The 20,619-nt window shown below is 36.4% G+C and overlaps 1 protein-coding gene across 2 annotated transcripts in view; it reads right to left on the reverse strand.

Moving 5' to 3' along the window:
- The window catches only part of LOC100938640 (membrane-spanning 4-domains subfamily A member 12-like), a 39,532-nt gene that overhangs the window by 10,378 nt on the left and 8,535 nt on the right, over positions 1-20,619 (reverse strand). For both annotated transcript variants that reach the window (XM_054524313.1, XM_054524314.1), the window contains exons 3-4: positions 19,622-19,765; positions 8,808-8,864 (exon numbers count right to left, since the gene is read on the reverse strand). In XM_054524313.1, coding sequence (XP_054380288.1) covers positions 8,808-8,864; positions 19,622-19,765 — 201 coding nt within the window. The remainder of the gene's footprint in view (positions 1-8,807; positions 8,865-19,621; positions 19,766-20,619) is intronic.

A 20,619-nucleotide genomic window follows, 5' to 3' on the forward strand; every position in this document is an offset into this window, starting at 1 on the left:
CACAATGGTTGAACTAGTTTACAGTCCCACTAACAGTGTAAAAGTGTTCCTGTTTCTCCACATCCTCTCCAGCACCTGTTGTTTCCTGACTTTTTAATGATCGCCATTCTAACTGGTGTGAGATGGTATCTCATTGTGGTTTTGATCTGCATTTCTCTGATGGCCAGTGATGATGAGCATTTCTTCATGTGTCTGTTGGCTGCATAAATGTCTTCTTTTGAGAAGTGTCTGTTCATATTCTTCACCCACTTTTTGAAATACCTTTCTTCACCCCGTCACTTTCAGCCTATATGTGTCCTTAAAGGTGAAGTGAGCGTCTTGTAGGCAGCATATAGTTGCATTTTGTTTTTCAGTCCATTTAGTTACTTAATTTTTTTATTGGAGAATTTAATCAATTTACATTCCAGGTAATTATTAATATGTAAGAACTCTTATTGCTGTTTTGTGGTTTATTTTCTTTTTAAACCATCCTTTGTTTCTTTCCTCCTCTCTTACCGTCTTTTCTGATTTGATGATTTTCCGTGGTGGTATGATTTGATTTCTTAGTTTTTATATTTTGTGCAACTATTATAAGTTTTTGTATCGTGGTTACCATGAGGCACAAATAAAATATTTTGTAGTTGTACCCGGCTTTTAAAGCTGACAACAACTTAACTTTCAATACAAAATGTCTACATTTTACTTTTTCCCCTATTTGTTATTTGGATATCAAAATGTATATCTTTTGTAATTTGTATCCCTTAGTTTATTGTAGTTATAGTTGTTTTAATAGTTTTGTCTTTTAACACTCATATTAGAGATAAAATTGCTTTGTGTACTACCATTATAGTACTAGAATATTCTGAATATGACTGTATTATTTATACCACCAAGTTTTATACTTTTATATGTTTTTTGTTATGAATTTGTGTCGTCGTTTTTTTGGTTTCAGCTTAAATAGCTCCCTTTCATGATTCCTGTAAGGCATGTGTAGTGATGATGAGCCCCCTTAGCTTTTTTTTTTTTGTCTGGGAAAATTTTAATTTTTCCCTTATTTCCTTAGAATAGCTTTGCAAGGGCCGGGCACAGTGGCTCACACATGCAATCCCAGCACTCTGGGAGGCTGAGGTGGGTAGATCGCCTGAGATCAGGAGTTTGAGACCAGACTGGCCAACATGGTGAAACCCGTCTCTACTAGAAATACAAAAATTAGCCAGGCATGATGGCAGGTGCCTGTAATCCCAGCTACTCAGGAGGCTGAGGCAGGAGAATCGCTTGAACCCGGGAGGCGAGGTTGCAGTGAGCCGAGATCATGCCATTGCCCTCCATCCTGGGTGACAAAAGTGAGACTTTGTGTCAAAAAAAAAAAAAAAAAAGGAAAAAGAAAAAAGAAAAAAAAATCAAAAAAAAGAATGGCTTTGTTCAATTCCATGGACACAGGAAGAGGAACATCACACTCTGGGGACTGTTGTGGGGTGGGGGGAGAGGGGAGGGATAGCATTGGGAGATATACCTAATGCTAGATGACGAGTTGGTGGGTGCAGCGCACCAGCATGGCACATGTATACATATGTAACTTACCTGCACATTGCGCACATGTACCATAAAACCTAAAGTATAATAATAAATAATAATAATAAAAGAAAAAAAAAAAAAAAAAAAAAGAATGGCTTTGCAAGGCAAAATATTCTTGGTTGACTTTTTTTTGTTGTTGTTGCTGTTGTTGTTTTTTACAGCACTTTAAGTATATTATTCACTCTCTCCTGGCCTGCATGATATCTGCTGAGAAGTCTGCTGATAGCTGTATTGGAACCCTCTTGAATATGATATGTTTCTTATCTCTTGCTACTTTCAGAATTCTTTGTCTTTGATTTTTGTTAGTTTGAACATGATATGTCTCGGTTAACCCTTCTTTGGGTTTAATTTGGTTGAAGACTTCTGAGCTTCCTGTATCTGCATGTTGCCATCTTTTTCCAGATTTGAAAAGTTTTCAGCCATTATTTTCTTAAATATGCTTGCTCTTCCCTTCTCTCTTTTCCTTCTGTAAATTCAATTATGGAAATGTTATTTGAAATGGTTAGGGTCAGAGACTATATTCCACAGATATGTGTAGTCATAGGATTCCCTCCCCGCCTGGGTCTGGACAGAACCTCCGACTGGGCTCTGAAGATTGATGGGGCCTCTGCTCAACTGCTAGTGTCAGGCAGAGCCAGATGCTTTGCTTCATAGATACGCTCATATATTGGCTTGCCTCCCAGCCTGATAAATCCTTATGCAGGTCTCTGAGGCTGGGTTACTGCTTAGCTAATCATGTTGAGCTGGGCCCGAAGGTACACTCTGTAGTAATGTCCAAATGCAGACTTGCTTCTCAGCCTGGGAGAGCCTTATGCAGAGCTCTGATGCTGGGTGTCAAAGCTAGACAAAGACTTGAGCCTGGCAAATCTCTCAACTGTGCTTCCTGCAGAGAGATGCTTTTGGCTAATCTCTCTGGTCGGGTGCCTCTGCTGACCAGAATACAGAGCCGCAGCCAAGATTCACATGCTGGTTGCTGTGGGCCCCAGCTTTTTATTTCTAGCTGACACCACATCGTCTACCCCTGCTGATACTTCTAATGTTCCCCATTTGGCAAGTGGGCCTCCTGCAAAACATCCAAGAATGCTGAGGAAGCTGGATGTCCACCATGGGCTCCCTCTTTATTCCCTTGTAGAAATCTTGGGACTAAGGAAATCCTTTCTGTGTGGTGGGTGCTATGCCATTGTTGTGGAGAGGTGACATAGTCAAAGTGAAATCATTTCGCTTACCTTTCTAATGTGGCTTTTATTTTCATCACAGTGTGATCTGAGAGCATAAATTGTACAATATTTATTTTTAAAAATCGACTAGCATGTATTTTATGACTCAGAACATGGTCTATCTTAGGGGCTGTTATAAGTGTCCTTGAGAAAAATGTATTATTTTATTGTATGAGTATTGCATTGGTGTCAATCATATCCAGATGATTGACAGTGCTGTTGAGTTCAACTCTGTATATACTGATTTTCTGCTTGCAGAATGTCTTTATTAATCATAGGAGTTAAAGTCTTCAACTCTAATAGTGGATCCATATATGTTTCCTTGTAGTTCTATCAGCTATTGCCTCATGTATTTTATTACTTTGCTGTTGGCCACATACATTGACCCCTTTATCATTATGTAATGCCTCTCTTTATTCCTGATAATTTTCCTTGCTCTGATGTCTGCTCTGTCTGAAGTTAATATAGTTACTCCTACTTTCTTTCAATTAGTGTTCACATGTACTACACTTGATCTTAGCCTAAAAGCCGAGAAGCGATAATTAGTGTTAACATGTGATATCTTTTACTTTTCAATCTATATGTGTCTATATTTAGAGCAGGTTTCCTATAGACAACATATTGTTGAATACTGTTTTTTGTTCCACTCTTCAAAAATCTCTGTCTTTTGATAGGTGCATTTAGATCACTGGTGTTTATAGTAATTATTGATAGAGGTGGATTAATATCTGTCATATATTTATGACTGGTCTCTATTCATTTCCCTTGTCCTTGCTTGTTTTTTTCAGATTATACTGTTTTTCTACCTTTTTCTTTGGCTTAAATGAACATTTTATGTGATTCTATTTTCTCTTCTTTATTAGCAAATCAAGTATTTAAGAAAACTTCTTAAAGTGATTACCACAGTGTTTTCAATATACATTTACAACTAATCCAACTCTATTTGTCAAATAACAATATACTACCTTCACAGATAGTACAAGTATCTTATATTAACAAAGTACTCCTAATTCCTTCCTCTCATCTTTTGTATCATTGCTTTCTTTCATTACACTTATTCATAGGTATGATCATTGAATACATTGCTGCTATCATCATTTTGAGCAAACTGTTAGGTTAAATATAAGAAAAATAAAAGTTTTAATTTTTTACCTTCACTTTTTCTTTCTCTAATTCTCTTTTTTCTTTATTAAGTTCTGAGTCTGACAAATATCATTGTTTTTTGGTTCCTGAAAAAACTTATTTTAACATTTCTTGCAAGGCAGGTTTACTCTCATCAAATTTCTTCAAATTTGCTTGTCTGAGAAAATCTTTCTTTCTCCTTCACTTCTGAAGTATAATTTCATAGAGTGCAGAATTCTAGGTTGGCACTTCTCCAAATACTTTAAATATTTAACTCCACTCTTTTTACTTGCATGGTGCATGAGGAGAAGTCCTATGTAATTCTTATCCTTGATCCTCTATAGGTAATTTTTTTTTTTGGCTTCTGACATGGTTTGGATCTGTGTCACTGCCCAAATCTCATGTTGAATTGTAATCTCTCATTTTGGAGGTAGGGACTGGTGAGAGGTGATTAGATCAAAAGGGTGGATTTCCCCCTCTGTTCTCATGATAGTGAATGAGTTATCATGAGAGCTGGTTATTTAAAAATGTGTGGCACCTCCCCCCACCTTGGTCATGCTCCTGTCATGTAAGATGTGCCTGTTTCCCTTTCACCTTCTACCATGATTGTAAGTTTCCTGAGGCCTCTTCAGAAGCCGAGCAGATGCTATCCTGCTTCCTATACAGCCTGAGGAACTGTGAGTCAATTAAACCTCTTTTCTTTATAAATACTCAGTCTCAGGTATTTCTGTATAGCAGTGCAAGAACAAACTAATACAACTTCTTTCAAGTTTTTTTAAATATTTGATTTTCTGCGGTTTAAATATAATTTTCCTAAGTGTATGTCTTTGGCATTTATTCTGCTTAGTGTCCTTTAAGTTTCTGGATCTGTGGTTTGGTCTGATATTAATTTTATGAAATTCTCAGTCATTATTGCTACAAACATTTCTTCCGTTCCCTCTTGTTCTTTTTTTTTTGGCAGTTCCATTGTGCACGTTACTTCTTTTGTCTTTATCTCACAGTTCTTGGATTTTTGTCCTGTTTTCTTTTTTTCATTTTTTTTCCCTTTACTTTTTAGTTTTGGATGCTTCTATTTACTGATCCTTAAACTCACTAATTCTTTCCTCAGACATGTCCAGACTACTAATGAGCCCATCAAAGGCATGATTCATTTCTGTTATAAGGTTTTTTATTTCTAGCATTTCCTTTTTATTACTTCTTAGAATTTCTGTTTCTCTGATTACATTACTTACCTGTTCTTGCATGTTGCCCACTTTTTTCCATTATGTTTCTTAGCATATTAATCATAGCTTTTCTAAGTCACAGTATGATAATTCCAACACCTCTGTTACATCTGGTGTTTTTAACTACAGTCATCATGTTGCACCATAAGGTCTCTTGAACTTATTACTCCTATCTAACGAAAATTTTGTAAGCTTTGACCCTTCCATCACAGGATAATACACTCTCTCAGCTTTTGTTTGTCTGAGAAAGTCTTCATTCTTAATTTTTGAAGAACAGCTTTCCTGGGTTATTTGTTGACAGTATTTTTCTTTCACCACTTTGAATATATCATCCTATTCTGTCCAGGTCTGTTAGGTTTCTGCTGAGAAATCTCCTACTAGCCTTATTGAAACTTTCTTATACATTAGTTACTTCTTTTTTTCTTGTTGCTTTCAGGAGCCTCTCTTTGTCTTTGATTTTTGACAGTTTGATTATATCTTGGTGTAATCTTGCTTGGATTGATCTAATTGGAGACCTTTGGACCTTCCTGTGCCTGGATATTTATATATTTTCCAAGATTTAGAAAGCTTTCTTATGTTATTTTAATAATATTCCTACCCATTTGTCTTTGTCTCCTCCTTCTTGAACTCCTATATTTTGAATATTTCCTCTCTTGATCTTGTCCCACAAATCCTATAGACTTTTTGTCCTTTTCATTTTTTTCTCCTATGACTGTATATTTTCAAATGCCTTGTCTTCAATGTCACAGTCTTTCTTCTCCTTGATGAATTCTGTTGTTGCTGCTTTCTATTGTATTTTTAATTTCATTCATTATTTTCCAGCTTCAGAATTTATTTAATTTTTCAAAATAATTTTATTCACTCTGTTAAATTTCTCATTTTGGTCATTTATTGTTTTCCTGATTTTATAAAATTATCTGCATTTTCTTGAAGTTCCTTGAGCCTTTCAATAACAATTATTTTGAATTATTGATGATGAAGTTCATATATTTCCATTTCTTTGGGGTCAGCTACTGGGAGCACATTGTGTTCTTTTGGTGGTATGTCTTCTTGTTTTCTCATCTTTTTTTGCCTTATATTAATATCTGTCCATTTGAAGTAGGAGCCTTATTCCAGTTTTTTCATACTGGCTTTGTCTGGAAAAGACTTTCACCAGTGAGCTCATTCAAAGATTCTGGGCAGGATATCTGGTATGGCTGGCTTGCTGCTGGAGTCCTCAGGCAAGATGGCCTGATACCAGGTTAGCAGGTAGGTAGGCCTGAATCCTGGTTCTGTGGAGTTGTGCCTGTAGCCTTGATCTACCTTGGTGGACTTGTTGATTGGCATATGGGGAAGGGCCGGGAGCCTGTATCCACGGGGGCCAGCCTGAAGCCTGAGTCTACAAGAGCTGAGCTGATACTGGTGTGAACCTTGAGCCTGACTCTTTAGAGGTCACTCAGATATTGTGATGGACCTGGCACCTGGGACCACTGATATGGGTCTGCATTTTGAGTCCATGGGGCTGGCCTGGTGCTGGGGCTAGTCTAAACCAAGTCTGTAGGGATGAGTCTGGGTCCTGAGTCCATGGGCATTGGAATGGGTCTTCAAGCCTGGTCATGGTGCCTCATTCCATGTGGCTCATTTTGGCAATGGGGTGCACTGGGGTGGGCCTGGACCTTGGGTCTGCTGGAGCAGGCCTAGACCCTGGGTCCTCTGGATACTTGGGCTACAGGGACTGGCCTGCAGCTTAGGGTTGGCCTGGTGCTAGGGCAGGTGTAGAGTCTGGGTCCGTAGGACTAGTCTGGAGTCTAGGATGGTTTGAGCTGAACTTATGCCTGGCATCACTGGAGATGGCCTTATTTCTTGTTGTGTATATTTTCAGTCATGTTTTAAAGTGATTTCTATGGGAAATCCAATTAACGTATTAATTTTTTAAAATCTATAATTTCTATCTCTTTATTGATATTCTGTATTTGGTGACATATCACTTTCATGCTTTCTTTTAATTCTTTTAACAATTTTTTTTTGGTTCTCTGACCATATTTAAAAGATCTAATTTAAAGTCTTTGAGTAGTTAAAGTACCAAATTTTGGCCCCCATAGCAATATTTTTCTGTTGGTTGCTTTTTTTCTCCTGTGTATGTAAAATATGTTTCAGTTTCCTTGCATGTTTTCTTTTTAGAAAAATTGACATTTTACATAATACATTGTCGCATATTTGGTATTTAATTGCTTCCCCACCCCCAGGGTTTGCTATTTTTGCTTTTGTTGTTGTTTTTCTTATTCCTTTTTCTTTGTTAAGTTTCCTGGATTAATTCTGTAAATATTTTATTCCCTCAATGTCAAGCCCATGGGTTATCTGCTTCCTAGGAGCCATCCCTGGCTCAGTGTAATTTAATGTCAGTCAATAATCCTTTGCCAAGGAGAGTGTGTATGAGAATATATGCTTAAAACTTCAGTTAGTTTATAAGACAGCTTCAGCTTTCACTTCTTCCTTGCCTAGGGCCCCATAGTCAGCCAGAGGTAAATGAGTGGTGGGCTTTTTTTCTTTCTTTGTTGCTTCCTGGGCATGCACATAGCTTTCCATATTTGTGAGGGACTTTAGATCTCCAAGAATATGTCAGAGCTTTTCAAAGCTCCTTATGATTATCTAGTTATTCAAGATCGTCTTTTAAATTTCTGACCAAGCCCTTATTTACCTGAATTCATAGCCTTATTAAGCTGTGCTACTGCTAGCAGATTGATAGTGTTTAAGCCATCTAGTGGTAGGACTTTGTTGTCACTGAGCTGAAATCTTTATCCAAAAAATAGCCAAAATATCCTGGGAACAGAGGTGCAATTTCAGACAAAATATTGACTGTGCTCAGATGATGGCACTTTAGAGCATCGCATGATGTCGGTCCTCTCAGCTGCTTGCTATACTGCTGGCTTTTCATACATACTCTGCCAAGGAGCTTGAAGGGAGAGGGGATGGAAATTAGCCTCAAATTAAAACATTATAGATCTCTCCGTTTTTCTGAGGTTTACTAGTATCTCTTAGATAATTTTCTGTTTTAGCTGTGTCTTTGATTAATTTCCAATGCTCTGAAATCATTACTTTTGGTTGTTTTGCCAGTGGTTTCTCTGTTTTTGTTAAGGAACGATTTCATGGAGTTCTCAGTCTGCCATTCCAGAAGTCAATCTCCTAGCATTTACATACATAATTATTCTAATTTCTTGTTCTTTCACCTCACTTCCTATCAATGCAAAATGCAATATTCACTAAAGGAAATCAACATGATCCAGACTCTTTAAAACACCACATACACAGTAGCCCCCATACAATTAAAAGTTTCTAGACATGTGAAGAAAGAAGCAAGAGAAAAAGAAGGTAATAACAGAAACTGGGTCATTTCAAGATAGCTGTATTTACATCTTAATTGAATTTTAATTTGCATTAAATGATGTGTCATGTAGAAATTTAGTTTCTTGATTAACTTCATACATCCTGAGTTATTTTTATAACTAATGAAATATAACAATGACTTCAGTAACAGGCATGTATTCTGTTTTTGTTTGAAAATGCAATGGAAACTTACATTTCTTACATTTTAAAAATCTATTCTTCAATTATATATAGGTTTCTAGTGACACACAGACAATGCTGCCTACCCACTGACTTTCCTTCTTTTGGCAAATAAAACTTTAGAGCTGCTATAAGCATTCTGACTTACCAAGAATGGTGAACGTATCTTTTCTAATGATACTGTAAAGGCCCCCGTGAAGATAAACTGGAAACAAAGATCACATTTATTAATACCCAGTCATTATGTTTACGTATAAATTTAAAAAGCAAGAGAATTCCGGAATGTTTTAACATAAAGAATATGGGACCATTGAGAAAATCATTCAGGATATAATTCAAGGGTTTTTTTTTTATTTGTGGAGATGGGAGAAAGCCATGAAATCTCTGGCTACTAATTTAATATATGTATTGGAAATAGAATCTAAGGGCATTCTGAAGTGACTTTATGGAAAAAGGAGTATCAATGTTTCCTTAGTTTTTGTCAATCATAATTTATTAAGCCAATATGTGACTTACAAGAAAATGCACCCAATTAATGAATTTACTACTGGGAAGTGTTATATCTTGGTGACTTCATATGAAAATACTTTGAATATAATGCTTAAATACTTTATTAATAGAAAATATCATTCATAAAATATTGATGCTTCAGTTTACATATTTAAATAGAAGAATTATACAGTGTCTTCCATGAGTAGTTTTTTCTGAGATCTTCCATCATTTCGTGACACTTGTTAGAAAGATGGCAGTTATGGTGTATCAGAAATTTATTTTCCTCACAGATACAACATTTATGAACGCATAAAACTTTCCACAGCATTAAGAAATGAACAGGTCAGTTAGTAGTATGGGAGAGGGATGTTGTTTTCCCAGAAAAATCTGGAAACTCACACGTCAATACTAAATAGAATTTTGAAGTAAGAAGGATCTGAGGTTGAGTTCTTTGCTCTTTGCTTTCTCTGTGACTCAGGAAAATTACTTAACCTATAACTGAGTTTTGCTTTTTTCATTGGTAAAATGAGGATAGTCTGTTACACTGTGTTATTGTTGTAGTGTTGTAATAGTTACATATAATGTTTCGATTTTTTTTCCAAGATGGCAGATTAGGGGCTTTTAGCATACATTAGCAACTTGGAAATAAAAAAAAATAGTGCATAAAGATCAACTCTGTGAGCTTTAATTCAAAAAGGAAAACAGAAACTCACTGGTGTTGTTAAGGACACCCAGATCCTGGAGAAGAAAGCATGGGCAAACAGTCCCCGTGATGATGTCTGGCTGATAAAAGTGAGTGAAGTCCCACTGTGTGAGAGAAGCAGAAAGCCTCCCTCTGTGACTCATCCTTCCACTGGAAATCCAAGCAACCCAGGCTGAGGGGGAGCATTTTATTTCTCCCAAGCCCTGGAGCTAACTTAGGGAGAAGCTTGGAGACATTGAGAGGGAAAGGCGCTAGGAAAAGCTGCAGACATTTTCCCAAACCCAGGACCAATAGCAGGACATCATTTTTAATCTGGATGCATACAAAGTCAGTCACTCTATGGTGAGCCTGCAGCATGGCCACGTAAGGATTATAGTCTTGGGCCAGAGATGGCAGTGCTTGCCCTGGAGTGGGCTAGGAGCCTCCACAGCTAGAATTGTGGAAAGTGTCTCAGCAGTGAGCACTGGAATTGTGCTCTCCTGTGTTGCAGACCTGAGGTGGGAGCAGAGCTGTTACAGTTGTGGATCTCATTCTTTTCTATGGTTTAATAGTACTCCATTGTGTATACGTACCACATTTTCTTTATTCATCTGCTTATGTACACTTAGGTTGCTTCCAAATCTTAGCTACTGTAAATAGTGCTGCAATAAATATAGGAGTGCAGATATCTCTTCAATACACTGATTTCCCTTCCTTTGTGTATATATGTAGCAGTGGGATTGCTGGATCATATAGTAGCTGAATTTTTAGTTGTCCGAGGAACGTCCAAACTATTCTGCATAGTGGGTGTAATAATTTACATTCCCATGAACAGTGTACAAAGGTTCCCTTTCCTCCACATCGTCACCAGTATTTGTTAGTGCCTATCTTTTGGATATAAGCCATTTTAACTGGGGTGAGATGATATTTCATTGTAGTTTTGATTTGCATTTCTCTGATGATCAGTGATGTTGAGTACCTTTTCATATGCCTGTTTGTCTTCTTTTGAGAAATGTCTACTGAAATCTTTTGCCCATTTTTTTAATCGGACTATTAGATTTTTTTCCTTATAGAGTTGTTCGAACTCCTTATATATTCTGGCTATGAATCCCTTGTCAGATGGGTAGTTTGCAAACATTTTCTCCCATTCTGTGGGTTGTGTCTTCACTTTGTTGATTGTGTCCCTTGCTGTGCAGAAGCTTTTTAACTTGATGTGATCCCATTTGTCCATGTTTGCTCTGATTGCCTGTGCTTGTGAGGTATTGCTCAAGAAATTTTTGCCCAAACCAATGTCCTGGAGATTTTCCTCATGTTTTCTTGTAGTTGTTTCATAGTTTGAGGTCTTAGATTTGTCTTTAATCCATTTTGATTTGATTTTTGTGTATGGTGAGAGATATTCATTCTTCTGCATATGGATATCCAGTTTTCCCATCACCATTTATTGAAGAGACTGTCTTTTCCCCAGCATATGTTCTTGGCACCTTTGTTGAATATGTGTTCACTCTAGGTGTGTGGATTTGTTTCCTGGTTCCCTAGTTAATTTCTAGATATTTAATTTTATGTGTGGCTGTTACAAATTAGATTAATTTTTAAATTTCTTTTTCAGATTGTTTACTGTTGGCATATAGAAATGCTACTGATTTTTGTATGTTGGTGTTGCATCCTGCAAACTTTACTGAGTTTATCAGTTTTAATAATTTTCTAGTGGAGTCTTTAGGTTTTTCCAAATATAAGACAATATGATGTGCAAACAAGAATAATTTGACTTTTTTCTTTTCAATTTGGATGGCCTTCATAGCTTTCTCTTGTCTGATTGCTCTAGCTGGGACTTTCAGTACTATGTTAAATACCAGTGGTGGCAGCAGGCATCCTTCTTGTGTTCCAGATCTTAGAGGAAAGGCTTTCCATTTTTCCCCATTCAGTATGCTAGCTGTAGGTCTGCCATAAATGACTTTTATTATATTGAGGTATGTCCCTTTTATCCTCAGTTTTTTGAGAGTTTTTATCATGAAGAGATATTGGGTTTTATCATATGACTTTTCAGCATCAATTGAAGTGATCTTATAGTTTTTACTTTTCATTTTGTTGATATAATGTATTATGTTGATTTATTTGGGTATGTTTATTCATCCTTGCATCCCAGGGGTAAATCACACTTGGTCATGATGAATGATCTTTCTGATGTATTGTTGAATTTGGTTTGCTATTATTTTGTTGAGGATTTTTGCATCAATAGTCATCAGATTGGCCTGTAGTTTTTTTTTTCTTTTTATTTTTTTGACGTGTCCTTGTCTGGTTTTGGTATTACGGTTTTACTAGCCTTATAGAATGACTTTGGAAGTATTCCCTTCTCCTCTATTTTTTTGAAACAGTTTGAGTAGAATTACTACTAGTTCTTTAAATGTTTGGCAGAATTCATCAGTTAATCTATCGGTCCCAGGTTTTTCTTTACTGAGAGACTTTTTACTATGGCTTTGACCTCATTACTTGTTATTGGTCTGTTCAGGTTTTGGGTTTCTTTATGGTTCAATCTTGGTAGGTTGTAGGTATCTTGGAATTTGTTCATTTCTTCTAGATTTTCCAATTTATTGGCATATAGTTGCTCATAGTGGTCACTAATGATCTTTTGAATTTCTGCAACATCAGTTGTAATGTCTCTTTTTTAATTTCAGATTTTACTTATTTGAATCTTCTCTCTTTTTTTCCTGGTTAGTATGGCTAAACGTTTGTCAATTTTGTTAAACTTTGCAAAATACCAACTACCTGTTTTGCTGATTTTTTTTTTTTTCCCCGAGATGGAGTCTCGCTCTGTGGCCCAGGCTGGAGTGCAGTGGCATGATCTCAGCTCAGCCTCCCGAGTAGCTGGGACTACAGGTGCCCGCCACAGTGCCTGGCTAATTTTTTGTATTTTTAGTAGAGACAAGGTTTCACCGTGGTAGCCAGGATGGTCTTGATCTCCTGACCTCGTGATCTACCCGCCTCAGCCTCCCAAAGTGCTGGGATTACAGACGTGAGCCACCGCACCTGGCCTGCCCTTAGACTTTCCATCATGAGATGATGCAGCATGAAGGCCCTCACAAGATGCCAGCATCTTGATATTAGAGTCCCTAGCCTGAAGAACTGTGAGAAGTACATTTGTTTTCTTTTATAAATTACTTAGCCTATGGTGTTCTATTACAGCAACACAAAATGGACTAAGACAGAACCTATATTTTTGGCACCTCTAAAATGAATTAAGGCCCTGTTTTTCTTGTCTGAATCACTGCAGTAGCCTCTTCTAACTTCTCTAACATTCTTAAATCTAATCTCTTATTACTCATAGAGTGATAGTATTAAAACAAACCTAATCATAGCACTGTCCTCAGTCACAATATTGTCTAGGGCTGTCCAATAGAAATGTAATGCAAGCAACATATGTAATTGTAAGTTTCCAAGTGCCATATTAAGAAAACTAAAAAGAAATATATACAACTTATTTTAATAATATATTTTCTATAAGTTCACATATCCAAAATTATTTCGAGAGAGAATCAATATAAAATAATTATATATTTTACATTTTAAAATGTATACTAAGTTTTGAAATTTATATGTATTTTATCTTTACACCACTTCTCAGGGCAGTTTAGTTGCATTTTCCAGGTTCAGTAGGTACATGTGACTATTGTATTGGACAGTGCTGCTCTAGTCCTTAGTTATCTCTTCTTTTCTATGTTTATTTATTCTTTGGTGATCTCATCTAGTCTCATTACTAGATGCCAATGACTCTTTATTCTATTTTTTTAAGATTTCTTACTTTTTTAAGCTTCTTTTTTGTCATTACATTTATTATTTTTTAAAAATTTTATAGGTTTTTGGGAACAGGTGGTATTTGGTTACATGAGTAAATTCTTTAGTGGTGACTTGTGAGATTTTGGTGCACCCATCACCTGAACAGTATACACTGAACCCAATTTGTAGTCTTTTATCCCTCACCCTCTCCCACCCTTTCCCCTGAGTCCCCAAAGTCCACTGTATCATTCTTATGCCCTTGCAGCCTCATAGCTTAGCTCCCACTTATGGGTGAGAACATACAATGTTTGCTTTTTCATTCCTGAGTTACTTCACTTAAAATAGTAGTCTCCAATTCCATCCAGGTTGTCGTGAATGCCATTAATTTGTTGCTTTTTATGGTTGAGTAGTATTCCATTGTAAATGTATACCACAGCTTTTTTATCTACTTGTAGATTGATGGACATTTGGGCTGGTTCCATATTTTTGCAATTGCAAATTGTGCTGCTATAAACATGTGGGTGCAAGTACCTTTTTTGTATGACCTTTTTTTTCCTCTGAGTAGATACCCAGCAGTGGGATTGCTGGATCAAATGGTAATTCTACTTTTAGTTCTTTAAGAACTCTCCACACTGTTTTCCATAATGGTTGTATTAGTTTACATTCCCCCACCAGCATAGAAGTGTTCCCTTTTCACCGCATCCATGCCAACATCTTTTTTTTTTAAATTTTTTGATTATGGCCATTCTTGCAGGAGTAAGGTGGTATCACATTGTGGTTTTGATTTGCATTTCCCTGATCATTAGTGATGTTGAGCATTTTTTCATATGTTTATTGGCCATTTATATATCTTTTTTTGAGAATTGTGTATTCATGTCCTTAGCCCACTTTTTGATGGGACTGTTTGATTTTTTCTTGCTAATTTGTTTGAGTTCCTTGTAGATTCTGGATATTAGTCCTGTGTCAGATGTGTAGATTGTGAAGATTTTCTCCCACTCTGTGGGTTGTCTGTTTACTCTGCTGACTGTTCCTTTTGCTGTGCAGAAGCTCTTTAGTTTAATTAAGTCCCACCTATTTATCTTTGTTTTTGTTGCATTTGCTTTTGGGTTCTTGGTCATGAAGTTTTTGCCCAGGCCAATGTCTAGAAGGGTTCTTCCGATGTTATCGTCTATATATATTTTTTTAGATTTAAGTCCTTGATCCATGTTGAGTTGATTTTTGAATAAGGTGAGAGATGAGGGTCCAGTTTCATTCTCCTATATGTGGCTTGCCAATTATCCCCACACCATTTGTTAAATAGGGTGTCCTTTCCCCACTTTATGTTTTTGTTTGCTTTGTCAAAGATACACCAACTGTAAGTATTTGGCTTTATTTCTGGGTTCTCTATTCTGTTCCACTGGTCTATGTGCCTATTTTTATACCAGTGCCATGCTGTTTGGGTGACTATGGCTTTATAGTATAGTTTGAAGTTGGGTAATATGATGCCTCCAGATTAGTTGTTTTTGCTTAATCTTGCTTTAGCTATGTAGGCTTTTTTTTTTTTTTGGTTCCATATGAACTGTAGGATCTTTTTTCCAGTTCTGTGAGGAACGATGGTAGTATTTTGATGGGAATTGTGCTGAATTTGTAGATTGCTTTTGGCAGTATGGCCATTTTCGCAATACTGATTCTACCCAGCAAATGAGCATGGGATGTATTTCTATTTATTTCTGTCATAGGTCTTTCAACTCCTTGGTTAGGTATGCTCCTAAATATTTTATTTTTTTGCAGCTGTTGTGAAAGGGGTTGAGTTCTTCATTTGTTTCTCAGCTTGGTCGCTGTTGGTGTATAGCAGAGCTACTGATTTGTGTACATTAATTTTATATCCTGAAACTTTGCTGAATTCATTTACCAGTTTTAAGAGTTTTTTGGATGAGTCATTAGGGTTTTCTGGATATACAACTGTATCATTAGGAAACACCAAGAGTTTGACTTCCTCTTTATTGATTTGGATGCCTTTTATTTCTTTATCTTGTCTGATTGCTCTGGGTAGGACTTCCAGCACTATGTTGAATAGAAGTGGTGAGAGTGAGCATCCTTATCTTGTTCCAGTTCTCAGAGGGAATGCTTTCAACTTTTCCCCATTCAGTATTATGTTGGCTGTAGATTTGTTAGATGGCTTTTATTACATTGAGGTATGTCCCTTGTATACCAATTTTGCTGAGGGTTTTAATCATAAAGTGATGCTGGATTTTGTCAAATGCTTTTTCTGCATCTATTGAGATGATTATGTGATTTTTGTTTTTAATTCTGTTTATGTGGTGTATCACATTTATTGACTTGAGTATGTTAAAACACCCCTGCATTCCTGGTGTGAAACCCACTTGATCATGGTGGATTACTTTTTTGATATGCTGTTGGATTCGGTTAGCTAGTATTTTGTTAAGGACTTTTGCATTTATGTTCATCAGGGATATTGGTCTGTAGTTTTCTTTTTTTGTTATGTCCTTTTCCTGGTTTTGGTATGGGGGTGATACTGGCCTCACAGAATGATTTAGGGAGGATTCCCTCTTTCTCTGTCTTTTGGAGTTGTGTAAGTAGGATTGGTACCAATTCTTCTTTGAAGGTCTGATAGAATTCTGCTGTGAATCCATTTGGTCCTGGGCTTTTTTTTTGTTAGCAATTTTTTATTACCATTTTAATCTTGCTGCTTGTTTTTGGTATGTTCAGAGCTTCTATATCTTCCTGGTTTAATCTAAGAGGGTAGTAAATTTCCAGAAATTTTTCCATCTCCTCTAGGTTTTCTAATTTGTGTGCACAAGGTGTTCATAGTAGCCTTGAGTTATCTTTTGTATTTCTGTGGTTTCAGCTGTAATATCTCCCATTTCATTTCTAATTGAGTTTATTTGGATCATCTCTCTTTTCTTGGTTACTCTTACTAATGGTCTATCAATTTTATTTATCTTTTCAAAGAGCCAGCTCTTTGTTTCATTTATCTTTTGTATTGCTTTTTTCCCCCAATTTCATTTTGTTCTGCTCTAATCTTGGTTATTTCTTGTCTTCTGCTGGGTTTGTGTTGGGTTTGTTCTTGTTTCTCTAGTTCCTTGAGGTGTGACCTTAGATTGTCTATTTGTGCCCTTTCAGACTTTTTGATGTAGGCATGTAAGGGTATGAACTTTTTTCTTAGTACTGCCTTTGCTGTATCCCAGAGGTTTTGATAGGTTGTGTAATTATTATTCAGTTCAAAGAATTTTGTAATTTCCATTGTGATTTCATTGTTGACCCAATGATCATTCAGGAGCAGGTTATTTAATTTCCATGTATTTGCATGGTTTTGAAGGTCCCTTTCAGAGTTGATTTCCAATTTTATTCCACTGTGGTCTGAGAGAATATTTGATATTATTTCAGTTTTCCTAAATTTATTGAGACCTGTTTTGTGGCCTATCATTTGGTCTATCTTGGAGAAAGTTCCATGTGCTGATGAATAGAATGTATATTCTGCAGTTGTTGGGTACAATGGTTTTGTAAATATCTGTTAAGTCAATTTGTTCCAGGGTATAGTTTAAATCAATAGTTTCTTTGTCGATTTTCTGTCTTGATGGCCTGTCTAGTGCTGCCAGTGGAGTATTGAAGTCCCCCCTATTATTGTGTTGCTATCTCATTTCTTAGGTCTAGTAGTAATTGTTTTATAAATTTGGGAGCTCCAGCGTTAGGTGCGTATATATTTAGGACTGTGATATTTTCTTGTTGGACAAGGCCTTTTATTATTATATAAGGTCTCTCTTTGTCTTTTTTAACTGTTGTTCCTTTAAAGTTTGTTTTGTCTCATAGAGGAATAGTTACTCCTGCTAGCTTTTGGTGTCCATTTGCGTGGAACATCTTTTTCTACCCCTTTCCCTTAAGTTTATGTGATTCCTTATGTATTAGGTGAGTCTCTTGAAGGCAGCAGATACTTGGTTGATGAAGTCTTGTCCTTTCTGCAAGTCTGTATCTTTTATTCTAATTCTGTCTTCTAAACTCTACATTCCATGTCCAACAGGCTACTTGACATCTCCAGTTGAATATTAAATAAATATTTCAAACTCAACATTTTCAAAGCAAACTCATTGTCTTCCTCTGAAAACCAGTTCTGTACACAGTCTTCCCCATATTAGTTGATGTCAAGTCATTCCTTCTATTAGCTTGAATAAAAACCCTGGCATTATCTTTAACTTCTTTCACACTCCATACCCAATCCATCAAGATATTAAATTGGCTCTACCTCAACTTATATCTACATCATTACTTTCACCACCTTCACTACTAACGATTTTGTTTGAGTCTCACCTGGACTTTTGAAGTAGCTTTCTAAAAAGTCTCTTTGGACCCCTTCATTCTCTTTTCAACACAGAAACCAAAGTGATTCTTTTAAAACCTAAGCCAGATTATTTAACTCTGTTTATGAAACACTATAATAACTCCAATTTCACTTACAGTAAAAGCTAAAATCTTTACAATGGCTTACATAGCCCTATATTAACAGGCACCCCATTATTTTTTCTAACTTGTTTTCTACTACTATTGTGCTTGCTCACTCTGTTCCAGAAATACTGACTACATTTTTCTAGGAACGCTTCAGTGAAGACTTCATTCTGAATGTTCTCCTGAGATGTTCTTTTCCAGCATATCCTTGCGGTCAAAACCATCACTTTTTCAAGTCTTTGCTCAAATGTCACTATGGTAGTTTGAACTGTTGGTCACAATTTTTTACTTTTACGTAATAGTAATATATTTTCATACTCTTGCCATGATCTCATGGTGCTTGGATTATGCTTCCCTGCTCTTTAATTTAGGACTTGATCATTTTATTTGTTTTAGCTGGGACTTTAACAAACATGACCCAAGCCAAAGCTTGAAATGGTCTTGTGTGATTAGGATTGTCCTCTTGTGTTCTTGCTTTTCATTGTGAGAGGAATATGCCTCTAGTAGTCACTAGTCTAAAGGCAATAAGATACATATGGAGTGGATCTGGACCTGTCCTACGGCTTGAAACCAGGCCAAGAGCAGCTGAATCTCTGCCAAGTCTGCATGAGTAAAAAATAAATGCTTGTAATTGTATGCCACTGGGTTTTTGGTGGTTTATTATATAACAATAGATCAGTAATAGAGTCACTTTTTCAATGAGCCCTACCTCAACCATCCAATTTTAGATGATAACATATATCCCTTTGCCACTTTCCCAAAAAATTCCAGTCCCCCTTAGCCTACTCTTTTTCTTTTTGCTTCTATAGCCTTATCATCTTCTAATATACTACAGCATGCTAGAATAAAAGCTCCATAAGAAGTGGGATCTTTGTTTTGTTTGCTAATGTATCTCAGGCACCTAAAACGGTGCCTGACACATCATAGTACTCAATAAGTACTGGTTGAGTAATCAAACTACAAATGTGATATTACAATAAACTTCACTCAGGATTTTGTGGGAAACATGGCACATCAACTACCATAATATCTTCTTCATGATATCCCCTTTAAAGACAATGGCACATCACTCATACTATCAGTCACAATAAAATTCAATTTCAAAATCTCTGTTCAATTTTACCAAATACTTCTCGAATACAACACAAAGATTTTATGTTTCTTTCCCTACACAAATTGTATATATCCCACTATTTCCTCAGCAGTTATGCTCTCTCATTTTTTATTTGCCCCACTGGCAAAATAAATACCATATGGGCAGTTGAATAGTCACCAACAATTTTCTGTTTTCCCAAAATGCCCCTTGGGCATCTTATCATTTTTCTCCATATCCTAGAAGAATGTAAAAGGTAGACTTTTAACAAAATAGACTCTTATTATTAAAGAATGTCACTGATAAGAATCTAAGTTTTTTCATATTGGTATATTATTTTCAACCAGGTAAAATGAGTTCCTTGAGAATAGAGATTGTGCATTTTTAGTGTTCAGTCTCTGGCACACTGCTTGACTGATAAACAGTCATTAAATGTAATGAATAAATTAATGAATAACAATCAGAAATTTGATTATTTACTCACAAGCAAGGATGACCAAAATGGATATGCCGTTAGTAATGCAAGAGGAATATATGTGGCTTCAAATGCAATAGTTTGTGTCAATAACAAATACATCCAGAGCAGTCCCAGGCAGTGAAGAAATATGCCAGTCATTATTTGTATGGCCTGGAAGAAAATAACACTATCACTAATTATTATTTTAGTTCAGCCTTTGAAAGGAATATACATCAAGAAAAAGCCGAGATGAAGACAGAAGGTGATGACCTAACAGAATTTTAAATTTCTCAACATTCAACTCAGACAAGGAAAGTTTATTATTTCAGAGCAGTTTGTAGATATGATGACTATGTACCTGTATGGTCAAGAATTCTTGACCTAGGTCAACAATCTTATCCTGCATATACAGCTTTTATGTTCTACAGGCAACTAGACTTGGTATTTCTGACCTTCCCTGGATTTCTCTTATTTTACCAAAGCTGATTTTTGGACTTTGGTTCCTTTTGTTCTTCCCACCTCCATAACATCTATAACTGATAGTCCTGGGTCCTTTATAAGAGGGTCCTTTTAAAAGGATAGTGAGCCTTTGAGATCCTTGGTTTTCTGTCACTCTTCCAAGGGGCTATTTCCTGATGTGGAGGTCTCAGATAATTTGTACCCACTGAAGTTACAGGCCAGCTATGACAGTTTCTGAGCCACAGGAGGAGGACAATTCTAAGTTGTATGAAGAGCCCTCTAACGTATCACTGTAAGGCCTTTCAGTTGGTTTTCAGGTAGATATTTCTCAGGGGTGCTTTTGTTCTGCCACAACTGAATGAACCAACATTCCGACTCTCCCTACCTACACCCCCAGGTAAGCGCAGTGGTTAAGTTGGAAAAAGCTGAAGGAGCAGGATTGGAGTTCGTAACTTAGCATCTTTTGCCATACTGCACCCATATTTTCACAATGTCTGGGGATTCCTGACATATTTTTCTCACAGATTTTCTTAAAACGCTGGACACCTCTACTTGAAGTTTGCAAT

The sequence above is a fragment of the Pongo abelii genome, chromosome 9 (genome assembly GCF_028885655.2).
Source record: "Pongo abelii isolate AG06213 chromosome 9, NHGRI_mPonAbe1-v2.0_pri, whole genome shotgun sequence".
Lineage (NCBI taxonomy): Eukaryota > Metazoa > Chordata > Mammalia > Primates > Hominidae > Pongo > Pongo abelii.